The sequence below is a fragment of the Equus caballus genome, chromosome 19, assembly GCF_041296265.1.
Source record: "Equus caballus isolate H_3958 breed thoroughbred chromosome 19, TB-T2T, whole genome shotgun sequence".
Lineage (NCBI taxonomy): Eukaryota > Metazoa > Chordata > Mammalia > Perissodactyla > Equidae > Equus > Equus caballus.
The window spans coordinates 40,673,485-40,686,932 of record NC_091702.1 but is presented as its reverse complement, the minus strand read 5'-3'; the positions used below and the strand labels follow the sequence as shown (position 1 = coordinate 40,686,932).

The following is a 13,448-nucleotide window of genomic DNA, read 5'->3' as shown; positions in this document are numbered from 1 at the left end:
ATAAAAAAAGGAAGCCAAATTACATGAATTTGTTTACCTATGGTCACCTGCAAGCACAAACCCAAAGACTAATGGAGCACAGAATCCCAAAACAAATTTTAAAAGATATTATCTCTAACACATGGTTTTAGCCCCAACTTTGTCATAAATATTTTTGTAACTGGCTAAATCCTTTTCCCTCAATGAACTCAATTTCTCCATCTGAACAATGGGGATAATACCTTAGAAGCCTCACATGCCTTTACAAGGCAAACACGGACAAACATAACACATTTTTTATCAAGTGTAAGCTCTATACAAATGTAAGGGAGAGTTCCAAGTAGAATTTGGATTCCAAAGTCCCAAACGATGCAGTTACATGAGAAAATTTTTTATTCCTGAATGCCTGCTTGGCTCATTGCTTTCTCTTGATTGCCAGCAATCTTAGAAAAAACAATTTCGGTAGAAATGAGAATAAAAGATGACAAAGTTAAGAAGGGAATGGATGGTTAAAAGTGGAGGCAGCAGGGAAACAGTCAAAGGGTTTCCTGTGTAAAAGAGAATCAAGATCAAAAGCAGCTAGAGTGCACAGAGGAATCAATCCGATAGTTTTAAGATGGGAATGACCTGAGCATCTTTGAAGAAAGGAGAGACATAATGAAGGCACAACACACAGGAAGCGCAGGGTCCCGACTACAGGTGCAGATCAACTTTCAAAGGAGTGCTTTGCAGTACATGTTATGCCACAATATAGCCTCTGGAATACCTGCCTTATTTAAAGTAGGTGGTATTATAGGTTTTTTTTTGTTTTTGTTTTTGTTTTACTAATTACTGGCTATTCCTTTCAGTGAACCTTTTTGAAACAAGTCTATATGAAGAAAAGAAAGAGAAATTTAGCCTACTCTGATAGATGAGAAAGCAGAAATAGGAGTGATGACAATGAACTCCAGATCTCGGGGTATAAGAGGAAGCCAAGCTAAGATCTCTTCATGAAACATGTATTTCAGAAATGACAGAAATTCTGTCTCTAAGACCCATTTAAAAAATTTCTTAGAATACAATGTCACAGTAGTTATCTCTGAGTCCTGGCAATTGTTTAAAAAATTTTGCCATCCATATTTTCTAATTTTCCACAATGCATATGTACTAGTTCCGGGAAAACAAAAAGGATTAAAATAATACGAAACACCTAAAATTCTGGTAGTACACTTGGTAACGGCAGGTACAGTCAGCACATATGACTCAGAGGATGAAGTGGTGCCAATAAAGGGAGAGACTAAAAAGCCCTGAATTCCTGGGCCCAGAAAAAAGATCTAACTGAAGTGAATAAAAATTAGCAAACTTCTTTCTACAACTCAAAATACTAAAGCTAAGGAATAGATGAAATAGCCATTCTAGGAGAAATTCAAACGGACCATTTCTATACACAGTAGGTAACAATGAAGCAGAGAAAATCTATTATCTTAAACAGGTTACACAAGCTTGAACACTTCTTTAGTTCAAGAAAGATTCAAATTCATTCACAGATGACAGATCCATGATGGGCAGTTACTGGAAATGAGAAAAGTTCAAAGTGAACCCCAACCACTAAGGAAGAGACCATGATGAGCAATTACAACATGATCCCATGAAATGTCGCTTGGTGTCACAATCACCAAGAGATTATTTGGGAAAATATTCTGTCACTTTTAAGACTGATCATATCATGAATTAGCTTCATCATTTCTATGAAGGTGCTAATTAAGAATATGAATACATTTCTAAGGTAATTTTGAATTATGCTGATTTGGGGAAAAAACCAGTTTAGAAATGTATAAAATAGTAAAAAATTAAAAATTCCTTTTGCCCTTAACACGCATTCTCCAACTCCCCTGAGAGTCCTCCTTGACAGAGGTTACAGTTTAGTGAGCATCAATTTGTCCTTCAAGACTGCTCTGTTTAGGGCTGGCCCCATGGCCGAGGGGTTAAGTTTGCACGCTCCGCTGCAGGCGGCCCAGTGTTTCGTTGGTTCGAATCCTGGGCGCGGACATGGCACTGCTCATCAAACTATGCTGAGGCAGCATCCTACATGCCACAACTAGGAGGACCCACAACGAAGAATATACAACTATGTACCAAGGGGCTTTGGGGAGAAAAAAGAAAAAAATAAAATCTTAAAAAAAAACAAAACAAAACACTGTTCTGTTTAAAAAAATTTATTTATATCTTGCTTAATTTTATTTTTTTAATATACTGTTTCACAGGCTAACAGATTGTTTTGTGATTAGATTTAGTTTTCAATGACTGGAGTCTATTTTTTTTCCATCTTAGAAATGGAGAAAATGCATAGAACATAATTAAAACATAAAACAAATCAAAGTTTGATCCCAACTTTAAAGACGTTATTTCATTCTAAACTCTCAATGGGGAAGTGGTAAGCATTATTAGTGAGGGGAAAAAAACCAGCTTCATTTCTAGCTTTAAATATGTGCACTGGCCTTTTTATACACAAGAATACACATATAAACATATATCACAACAACATGAATAAAACCTACTTTAAAATGACAAACAAAAAATTCAATCCATAAATTAAGAATAAAGATAAGAAAGGTCTCTTCAGTAATCAGTTAAAATGTGAGTTTAGAGCAAAAAGAATACACTTGCTAGTAAAGCACTAAGTATCAACAGCCTGTATAAGATTACAGAGAAGTAAATATCCTTTTAATCTTGTACCAATTTATCAATATCCTTCAATGTTGCCTTTAAAAGAGAGACTTAGGCCATGAAAAACGTGCCTGATTCTAAAAGCTCCATTTTAAGTCTGGATTTTCTCATCAATAAGCTGGGAAGCACACCACCCAGGCTCGTCTTGTGGAATTCTGCGTGTAAATAACTACTTCTCTAACACAGAAGACTCTCCCTGAGGATTACTTTATTCTTTGTGTCAACTCTCTCTTTCTCTTTTTTTTGGCTACAACACAAAGCAGAGTCTACTTTATCTATGCAGACTCAAGGTAAAAAAAAAAAAATCCTTCACTATTTTCCTCAGCTGCTTTGTCAATTTCACTCACTATGAAAAATATTATTTCACAAAGACAGAATTTAAAAATTCAATCACTTTTACCATGAAAAGACTCCTTAAACATCTCAAACATTGGTAACATAAGAGAGAAAAAAGTTATTTATATTTATTCTGTAGTGAAGAAGAGAAATATTCCAATCTTTCCACTTTTCAAATATACTCATTTCTACTAACAACTATTCCAAAAAGTACACAGATGTTAAAGAGAATGAAAATATTCCAACTGACTTGGGGGCGAGCCCGGTGGCGCAGCGGTTAAGTGCGCATGTTCTGCTTCAGCAGCCCAGGGTTCGCTGGTTCAGATCCGGGGTGCGGACATGGCACTGCTTGGCAAGCCATGCTGTGGTAGGCATCCCACATATAAAGTAGAGGACGATGGGCATGGATGTTAGCTCAGGGCCAGTCTTCCTCAGCAAAAAGAGGAGGATTGGCAGTAGTTAGTTCAGGGCTAATCTTCCTCAAAAAAAAAAAAAAGAAAATATTCCAATTGACTTAAAAATTCCTAATAAATATAAAAAATTATGAAAGTGTTTTGGTGAATTGTGTGGATTGACAATTAAGAAAACATTGGTGACCTAGAAAGAAATGGTTTCTCTAGGGATGAAAGCCAGATCGCAAGGTGGAAAGAGAGGTGGATGCAGCAAATGCAGGCTGCTCTATAAGAGACATGAGATGGCAGCTTTCTTGTGTGGCCGAGTGCCGGAAAGGTTCCTTATGATGAGAAGAGTTAGCTTCCTTCTCCCTCTTTTTTTAAGTAAGAGAAGGGGCCTAATGAATAGTCTATATTAAAAGGTCGTGATCAAAGAGTCACTGAACACATACACTACATAACATACAGGATATGGTGTATTTATGAAAGAAACCAAATCACTTTGGCAGAACAGACCACTCACAAAGACATGAAAAATTTTTTCCTTAAATTGGTTATTTTGGTCGATCTACAGCTGCCTATGGTGGGAAACCGGCCTTCTGCTCAATTAAACAATACTGGCAGTAGTTCACTAAGGTTTTTAATCACTGAAAGAGGGCAAATAAGTAGGGAAGAGGAAAAATAGTGGTTGAGGACCAAGCAATAACGATCTAGAAGAAGGCACAGTGAGAGACCTAAGAAGAAACAAAGAGAAAAGACGGCTTAGAAATGCGCCAAAGGCCGTACTGAGGTCTTAAAATTATTGGCCAAAGAAATGCAGCAACAGTATTTAGATATAAATGATACTACAGGGATTACCGTCCTTACAGTTTATGCTTTCTCTCCAGGGCACCTTACTCCAGTCTCTATAATTGTGATGTTGTGAAAAAAAAAATTCCTCTCTGGGCCTAGGTACTTAAAATTCTACAACTCAATGCCACCCTCGCCTTTATATGCTTTAAAATTCATTTTCTTTGGTTATGTCTACAGAAATAAAATGAACATGCTACTACAGATACGGTTCAAGTAACTTATCAAATTTTCAACAGTCACACGGTTTATCAGATTCTACTAAAAGAAGACTTATGTCAACTTTACCCCAATTCATAAAACGACAAATGGTACTGCTGTGAGGAGAAGAATTTCCCAGAGTACTGGTTTGGGGGCAGGTGGGTGCATGGCAGCGGCATGCGGAAGAATCACCTATGGAGATTTGTCAAAAGAGGCATGCCAGAGCCCCACCTCTGGAAAAATAGTTTTAAACATACGACTTCCCTTTTCCATAATTTTAAGTTCCAGATTCTGAACATAACTAATCTTTCTAGGCGGATTTTCAGTCTCACACTACTTCATGGCCACTATTTTCACCCATAATGGCCTTCAAGGATATGGCAGGTATGGGAGAAGTTTAGGAATGTGGAGTAACCAAGGGAAATTAAATTCAAGAGTATCTTTATATTTTTCTTTTCTAAATGAGAAACAAAAAAACCATTTTGGCCAAGAGTTCCATCTACATATGTTCTGGCTACTTTCTATTCAAGTTTTACCGTGTCATGAATATATTTCTTAACTGTCCTATAAATCAGAATTATGTTTTAGAACTAATGAAAGTATCTTTTTAGATTTAAGCATCTATGGTACATTTCTCTTCCAAACTTAGCTTTAAAAATGGCAGTACTGGAACATTCTGCTGCTGCTCCCTTTTTATCACCACAATTTCAAAAATGCACTGGCACATTAATTATGAGGAACAAAGTTTTCATTATAAAAATTATTTCTATTATTGAATATCTGGTAGTTCTGAGAAAAAGGAAATTTCCATCTGTAGTCTATACTTCTATGTTTTTAGAGTCAAAAGTGAATGTGATGCACACTAAGATACAAAGCTTGCATCTTTGCTCCTTTCTAATTATCAAGAGAAAGCACAGGATGGAGGATAAGAAGAGACTGGGAAAGTGAGGAGACACAAAGATGAGCCCCACCAGCATTGTATACTCCAAAGAGAAACAAACTTTAAGGTCCAAGAAACAATCGCCCGCTGTCTGGGAGATGCTCAGGCATCAAACAATAAAGAACAGTCAACAGAGGCAAGAGGCCGAGCACGCCGCTGCGACTCCCACTCTCTAATCCCCGCCAGAGCGCTGCAGAAAGGCCAGCTGTTGCCACCTCGCGTAGGGAGTCAGCAGAGCAAATGAACCGCAGGAGAAAAAAGCTGCGGATATTGGAAAATTCTCATTTACCAGCCTCTTTAAGCTATACCGTTTTTAACATTAAGGACATCAAACTATATCATTAAAACAAGCCTCTACAACAGTAGCCCAAGTAAAAGAGTTTACCACCGTTTTCACATTTCACTGGCAAGTGAGATGCAAATATGAAGTATTCAGTTTTGACTAAAGCACATCTTCTATTCATATAAACTACAAGAAATACAAAGAAATATACTTTTTTTTGCTATAAAACATTTCAATACTCACAGACTAGCTCAACAAAAAACCTCAACTTAGATCAAAAGCCATTATGCTCAATTAAAGACTCTGTACCTGTTATGGCTGGACCTTAAGTCTCTAAGCATGAAAACACCACACTGAAAAGCTGGGTCTGAATTCTGGGCAACTGAGATCCTATTTAACTAGGGTGGAATTTGACAGAGGGTACATCGAAACGTGTCCACAAGTCATATAAAGAAAATCACCTTCCTTCAATCTGTTATAGTGTCTTTGTTTACACTGTAGTGTTCTCTTACCCAGATGTTCTAATTCTATCAAAGTTTTCATATAGTTTGAAAGTTTAAATTACAAAGCTTTTCACGGTGTAGGAAGTACACGGGATGATCATGATCGTAATCATGACTAATATGTATGTCTTTCTGACTCACTCTGTAAAAGACACTGTTAACTACGGAAGCTTCCAAATATAAAGGACTGTTTTATGTAATTATATTTTCCAACAGCTTGAGGTTTTTTTCCAAATTAGTTCGGCACAGTAGTTACAAGACCTGAGCTCAAATCTTGGCTTTACCATTTGTTATCTACATGTTTCTAAGCCTTCATTTCTTTCTCTATAAAACAAGAAAAATGACTGTACCTATGAGAATGCACGTCAAGCACAAAACCTAATACCTGGCACAGGAAAAGTATTCAAATATTAATTCACATTCATAAACAGTCTCAAGTTCTGATACAAAAATGATATTGTAAAATAAGGAGGAAAAGACCCCAGAGATCTTAAAAAGAGTGTTCTAAATGAGTGATTTAATTCCTGGGTATCAATGATTCTTTGATTATATACACAGAGAATGAAAAGCGTAACTCGGCTTTGGTGAACAAGAGTTAAAAGAGAAACCTAAGCTCTAAATCCCAAGCAATTGATATAAAGGCCCGAAAACTCATGATAACTTAGTTAAGAGTTGATACAATGTTCACAGGGCAAACAATGAAAGAATTTCATGCTGTGCTGACGGAACTCAGCAACACTACCAGCAGTCGTTTCCAGGGCCCCGATACTTAGTTTCAGGGCTGAGATGGAGAACAAACGCCAATAAAATTCTGTAAGATGTTAGCACCACTACTTGGTTTTATATGATGACAATCATAAAATAGGTTTTATAAATCATAAAACAGATCATAAGAGACAGAAAAACTTTGAATTAAGCTATAATATACCAATCTTCCCCTCCTCAAAGAAAGCATTTTAAAATTACAGTCTGTTTCAATAAACAGATTGGATATATTATTAAAAATTATGCTGGGAATCCAAATAGATTTTATCTAAGTTAACACTGTATTTAAATATCTACAAAAACCTTTTGAAATAAAATTCACTACAAAATCAAAAGAAATTCATCAAGGTCATAGTGGGGCATGTTTAAACATCCGACAGCCTAAGTGTGAGTAGACTCTGCAAACAAGGGACTAAGGGGGAAAGATGATGCATGTATCTCATTAAATTGTCCATGAGGTAACTCAGTCTTTTGACATCTTCAGAGATGTTTTCAAATTATTTTCATATGACCCTGATCCATATGTTATAAAAACAAAATTAAACTTTTTTTTACTCTTTTTATGTAAAAACGTCAGACCTACAGAAAAGTTGGAAGAGCATATTTTTCCTGAATCATTTACTGTCATTATGTCCCATCAGCCCCAACTATTCCTTTGTGTACTAGCTACAGATATTTTCCTGAATAATCCCAATTTAACTATCAAAGTTTAAAAATTAACATTGATGTATTACTATCACGTAACCCTCAGATCCCATTCAAGTTTTACCAACTGTCGCATTAATGCCCTTTAGAGCAAAAAGATACAGTTCAGGATCACACATTACATTTCATTTTCATGCTCTTTAATCTCCTTCAACCCGGAACAGTTCCTCAGTCTTTCCTTGTCTCTCATGACCTTGATATATTTGAGGATTACAGGCCAGTTACTCTGTAGACTGTGCCTTAATTTGGGTTTGTCTGATGTATCTTTATGATTGGATTTCAGTTATACATCTTCGGTAAGAATATCTTAGAAGTGATGCTGGGTTCTTCTCACTGCATTCTATAAGGTGGCACATAGTTCTGATTTGACAAATACTGACTCTGACTGCTTGATTAATGTAGTTATTGCCAGGCTGCTCCACTGTAAAATTACTTTTTCCCTTTTTAATTATTTTGCGTGGAGCTATTTTATGTGATTATACAAACATCCCACTCCTCATCACTGATTTTATCCATTTATTTATATAATCATCAACTCATGAATTCCTGTTTTATTCAGTGTGTTACAATATGTAACTGTAATTATTTATTTTGATACCGAAATTGTCCTAGTTTTGGTCAGCTGGAGTCTCTTCAAGCTGGCTTCTGTATTTTGTTGACATGTCCCCATCACCCTGCAACACTTCCCTACTTTCTACATCTTAAGATGCTCCAGGTTTACTGTGACCTTTTCCTGCTCCAGCGATGGAATCCCCCATATTTCCAAAGCATCCTGGTTCCTATGTACGACTCCTGTTCTCATGAGCCTCCGAAGATGGCAAGAGGTGGGCTCTTCTTCCACTTCTTTGATCTTCCTAATTCTAGCTTCATGGCTTCATTTCAATAATGAAAATCGTATATCTCCTCTAGAATATGAGAAAACATTGCACTACTTCTTATGTACTCATCTTAAAGGACAATCAGTTGATGAATCTTGAAAGTAAAGTGGTAAAATGATTTAAAATTGGGCAAGTTTAAGACTGGCAAAAATGTGATGCATCAAGCTTTTACCAATCTCTAAAATACTCTATACTATTTTGAATTTTTAGTAAAAATTCTCTTGACTGCCTCTCTTCCTCTAATGTCACTATATTCTAATTGAATATGCTATACTAGAAACCTGGATTCGTCTAATACAGTAGTAACTGTTACCCTTTGAAAGTTTTCTGGCTGAAAGTATCCATGACCATATTCCCAAGTGTTTGACTAAAGATAAACAGTAAGGAAAAGGTACTCTCAAGACACTTTCTCAGCTAATGGACAGTCATGGCTCAGCTCCTTTAGTGTGACTGATGAAGCTGAATCACTGGCGAAAGACTTGTTTCCGAGGACATTATTTGGTACATTAGTATGATCATGATTTTATACGTACAAAAGTAGTAAACCATTTCAAGGGAGTCATGAGTACTTTCTCAGGAAAACCAGCAAGAGAATATAAGACTTGGCTTGACAGAGCACAAATTCATGTAATACATTTTCTTAAATTATAAAATTGGCAGTGGAGAGTGATGGGGTGACACAAAGTCTTTATATAAAACATGAGAAAAGACACATCATTTTTTAATCACTTAAAAATGTAAATGCTGGTAAAATACGCTGAAGTATTTCACTGTCTGATAGCTATGTCCTGAGGGATATAAAAGAAATGTATTTGTCTATGTTGTGACACTGACACACTTCTTCCATAACAGCAGTGATTAAGCATAAAATTATGAACCAGGGACTTCCAAATGTTTCCTGAACTAATTCTCCTAACAATCCTGTGAAATAACTATTATAGGAATTGTCTTTACAAAGAATCTAAGGCTCTGGGAGATACCCTGCCTAAGATAACACAGGTAGTAAATGGCAGTTCACATTTAAACACAGATCTTGTGTAATTCAGCACACACTTAACTATATTGCCCAAGTGGCATGAAAAAACTAAAAGAAAAGCAACAGAACATGAAAATAAAAGTTAAAATGAGATATGTTTCAAAAAAAGATTATTGAAAGAAAGAAAGAAAAGGCACAGAGAAAGGAATGAAGACCTCAGATAACTAGAGGAGAGGAGATGACAGGCGGTGGATGGAGAGCATGCTGCTTAGGCAGGGGGTATAAAATAGGAAAACTCTGCCTGGTTCCTCTCGGATAGTGTAGTGACTATACTGCAGTGATGTAAATTTAGTTTACAAACTATTTTCAAATTTGAAGAACTTCTTTCTACTCAGCATTTGCTTTCTTTTGGATATGAGAAAATGCATAAGACAGAAAATTTCAGTATATATTGAAAGAAAAAGTACATTGCTTCATGAAGCTGAAATAAGGGAAACTTGTAACAAGCTAAGCTCAAACAAAAGCACCAACCTCCAGTATTTTTATTTAATACTATTAATCTTTCATCGATTTTCTTGGGTTCTCAAGGATCTAAGGAAATCTTAGTATACAACCCAAACATCTTAAAGCTAAGAACCCACTAGTATTCAAGAAAGAACCAAATATCCCCCCAAACAAAGTGACAAAGTAAGGTCAGGCTAGGCTGGTGGTGGGGAGGGGTGAGGGAAGGAAAGCCATCTGCGCCTGGTGTAGGTGGTAAAGCCTAAGCAGGTTTACCAGGGTGTTCACGCGGCGTGTTGGTAGCCCGGCCCAGGAGTGAGGAGAGCATCCGTGCAGGAGGGCTGTCCCGTACAGGGTGTGGGAGTACAAGCAGGATGAGAGGGTGTCTCCACAAAAGCATGGTACGGTTTCAGGAGAGGAGGGAGTCCTTGTGTGGAAGGTAGGGGATGTGAAGGATGAGAGGGGAGACGCCTGGCACAGTGTCAGAGCATGAGCTCAGTAAAAAGGGCCCAAAAGAAGGACAACCTGGCACGGGAGGTCTGAGCCTAGATGAGGTGGAAAGGGTGTCAACACAGGGTAAGGCACTGTGATGGTGGCCTGGAGTTGGGTGATAAGAACCTCAGGTGGGTGAAAAGAACGTTGTGCAATGAAGGGGATAGCAACAAATGTGGTCACATATAGGAGGACTGATCAAAATAAGTAAACATATTTGGGAAACTTGGAGCCAGATTTCTCATTGTCACAAATAGGAGTTACAAATATGGAAAAGGAGAAAACTAGAATGAATCCTGTATTGCTGGATTAAAATGGAAACTATCGGTGTCAACTTATGGTTTTCAATATAGACATATTATATGATTTGGAATATAGATATAAATGTATATATATACCTATCTACACACACCCACACACATACACAATATTTGTTCTCTAGTTCTTTACACTGAGAGGATCTGGGAACAGTGATATTCCAAAAACAATGAGCATATCTAGTTCTCAACTCTGGCTTTCTTTCTTTTTTTTTTTTTTCAACGATTTTATTTTTCCTTTTTCTCACAAAGCCCCCCAGTACATAGTTGTGTATTTTTAGTTGTGGGGCCTTCTAGTTGTGGCATGCGGGATGCCACCTTAGTATGGCTTGACGAGCGGTGCCATGTCCGGGCCCAGGATTCGACCCAGGGAAGCCCTGGGCCTCCCGAAGCAGAGCACGTGAACTTAACCACTCAGCCATGGGGCCGGCCCCACAACTCTTGATTTCTAAAAGCCATTCTCCAAAAACAGGAAGCCGGGTCAGGGAAAGTACAGGATGAGCATGGAACATCTTGTTATATGGAAGGACAACATGAGGACAACAGGTGAAACTTGAATGGGGTCTGAGCATTGGATGCAGTGATGTATCAGCATAAACATCCTGATTTTGATGGCGCGTTAAGGTTGTTAGGAGAAAAATCCCCATTTCTAAGAAGCACACATTAAAGTACTTGGAAGTGATGAGGCTTCAGATCGGCAACTCTCTCTCCAATACTTCAGGCAAAAAAAGTGCTTTGTATATACTTTTTTGTAAGTTTGAGATTAAATGGATGAACAAAATAAATGGAAAGGGAGAAAGTGAAAAGGAGGAAGAACTACTTACTGAGGTCCTCGGCCAGTTGAACTCGTTTACCAGTAAGGAGCTTAACCTTCTTCTCACTATCTTCAGCAAAATCTTCCAGTACCTCTTTAACATTTTTCTCCAATCGCCTGACTGTTCAAAGTAAATAAAAGACCTGAGGAGTACCATTTTTATGAACGTACAAGGATAATAAAATTAACAATATATGAGAGTAAGTTCTTATTTTTCTCATGTGAGATCTATTGTTAAATTCAGACTTCTCACCGTTATAGGGAGAATTTCGACCTGTTATACAGCACTTTTATCAAAATGAAACGAACACATATTCTCAGAGAAAGTCATAGTCTCAAGTCCTAACATTTTAATGGAAGTCCAGATTCCCCAAAAAAACTAAGTGATGCTTAAGCATCATTTTCTAACAGAGTTTTTGTGTGATGAAGGGAAACTCCTGGTATGTTTTATCTCCCGTCTTTTTCAATTATGATTGTCATTAATATTTTAAGGGCAAATTAAAATTTTTCAGTTTTTCTAATAAATCTATTTTTAAGAAAGTATATTGGCATTCTTCTATTAAAAATGGATATTACTATTATTTTTGACGTCAAAATTAGAAAGCAGTCCCTCTGTGGCTTACCTTCAGTGTTTGTAAGCTGCTGCCGTAAAGTGTTTGCAGTGATAGCAAGCATGCGCTGTATTCGCCAGAACAGGACAACATCGTTGCATTCCAACTGAAATATTAGGTAATCAAGATTATCAAATGCAAATTTAAAACTGAAAACCATGATTATAAACACATACAACCATAGCTGTCCCCCTTTATCCATGGGGCATACATTCGAAGACCCCCAGTGGATGCCTGAAACCATGGATATTACCAAATCTTATACATGTTTTTTTCTATACATATATACCTATGATAAAACAATCTATAAATGAGGCACAGTAAGAGATTAACAACAATGACTAAAAATAAAATAAAACAATTATAACAATATACTGTAATAAATGTTACCACAGATGTTAGGGACCTCAGCATATGATTTTTTTCATTCCTTATTAAGTTGAGAACTTTCACCTTTTCACTTAAAGCAAGCACTTTCTGACTTTTCTTTAGCATATCTGAATGGCCAGCATCACTACTCTTGCACTGTCGGGCCATTATTGTAAAATAAGGGTTACTTGAACACAAGCACTGCAATACCATGACAGTCAATCTGATACCCAAGATGGCTACTAAGTAACCAACGGATGGGTAGCCTGTGCAGCATGGCTATGCTGGACAACGGGGATGATTCACGTCCCAGGAGGGATGGTGTGAGATTCCATCTCACTACTCAGAATGGCATGCAATTTAAAACTTATAAATTGTTTACTTCTGGAATTTTCCACTTCATATTTTTGGACTGCAGTTGACTGTGGGTAACTGAAACCAAACCTGGAAAAGCAAAACTGTGAATACGGGGGAACTGATACTCAAGTCAGTACCTATATTCTAAACTTTAATAATAAATACTCATGTTTACTAATGCATATATTCCTATTGCAGATAGAAGCTACTAAATCACTGCTGCACAGGATCCATAAAATTCCGTATGATTTGGGTTCTGTCTGCCCCACACCTATATAGCTTTGCTATAATTCCAATGACAAAGCAATTAAACTTGGGAAGTAGAGAATTTCATTACATTATATACAACTAAAATTCACAGCATATACCCTTAAATTGTATTTAGTCTCAACTAACAACCATGTTATTTTAGATAGGCCCTTAGGTTAACCTCTTTTCTTTGAGTGTGCACTCAAGCCATTTTTGAAATTCAGC

At 37.0% G+C, this 13,448-nt stretch overlaps 1 protein-coding gene across 4 annotated transcripts in view; it reads right to left on the bottom strand.

Moving 5' to 3' along the window:
• The window catches only part of OPA1 (OPA1 mitochondrial dynamin like GTPase), an 84,802-nt gene that overhangs the window by 14,031 nt on the left and 57,323 nt on the right, over positions 1–13,448 (bottom strand). For all 4 annotated transcript variants that reach the window (XM_005601892.4, XM_001500454.7, XM_005601891.4 and 1 more), the window contains 2 exons: positions 12,261–12,354; positions 11,648–11,758 (listed from right to left, as the gene is read on the bottom strand). In XM_005601892.4, coding sequence (XP_005601949.1) covers positions 11,648–11,758; positions 12,261–12,354 — 205 coding nt within the window. The remainder of the gene's footprint in view (positions 1–11,647; positions 11,759–12,260; positions 12,355–13,448) is intronic.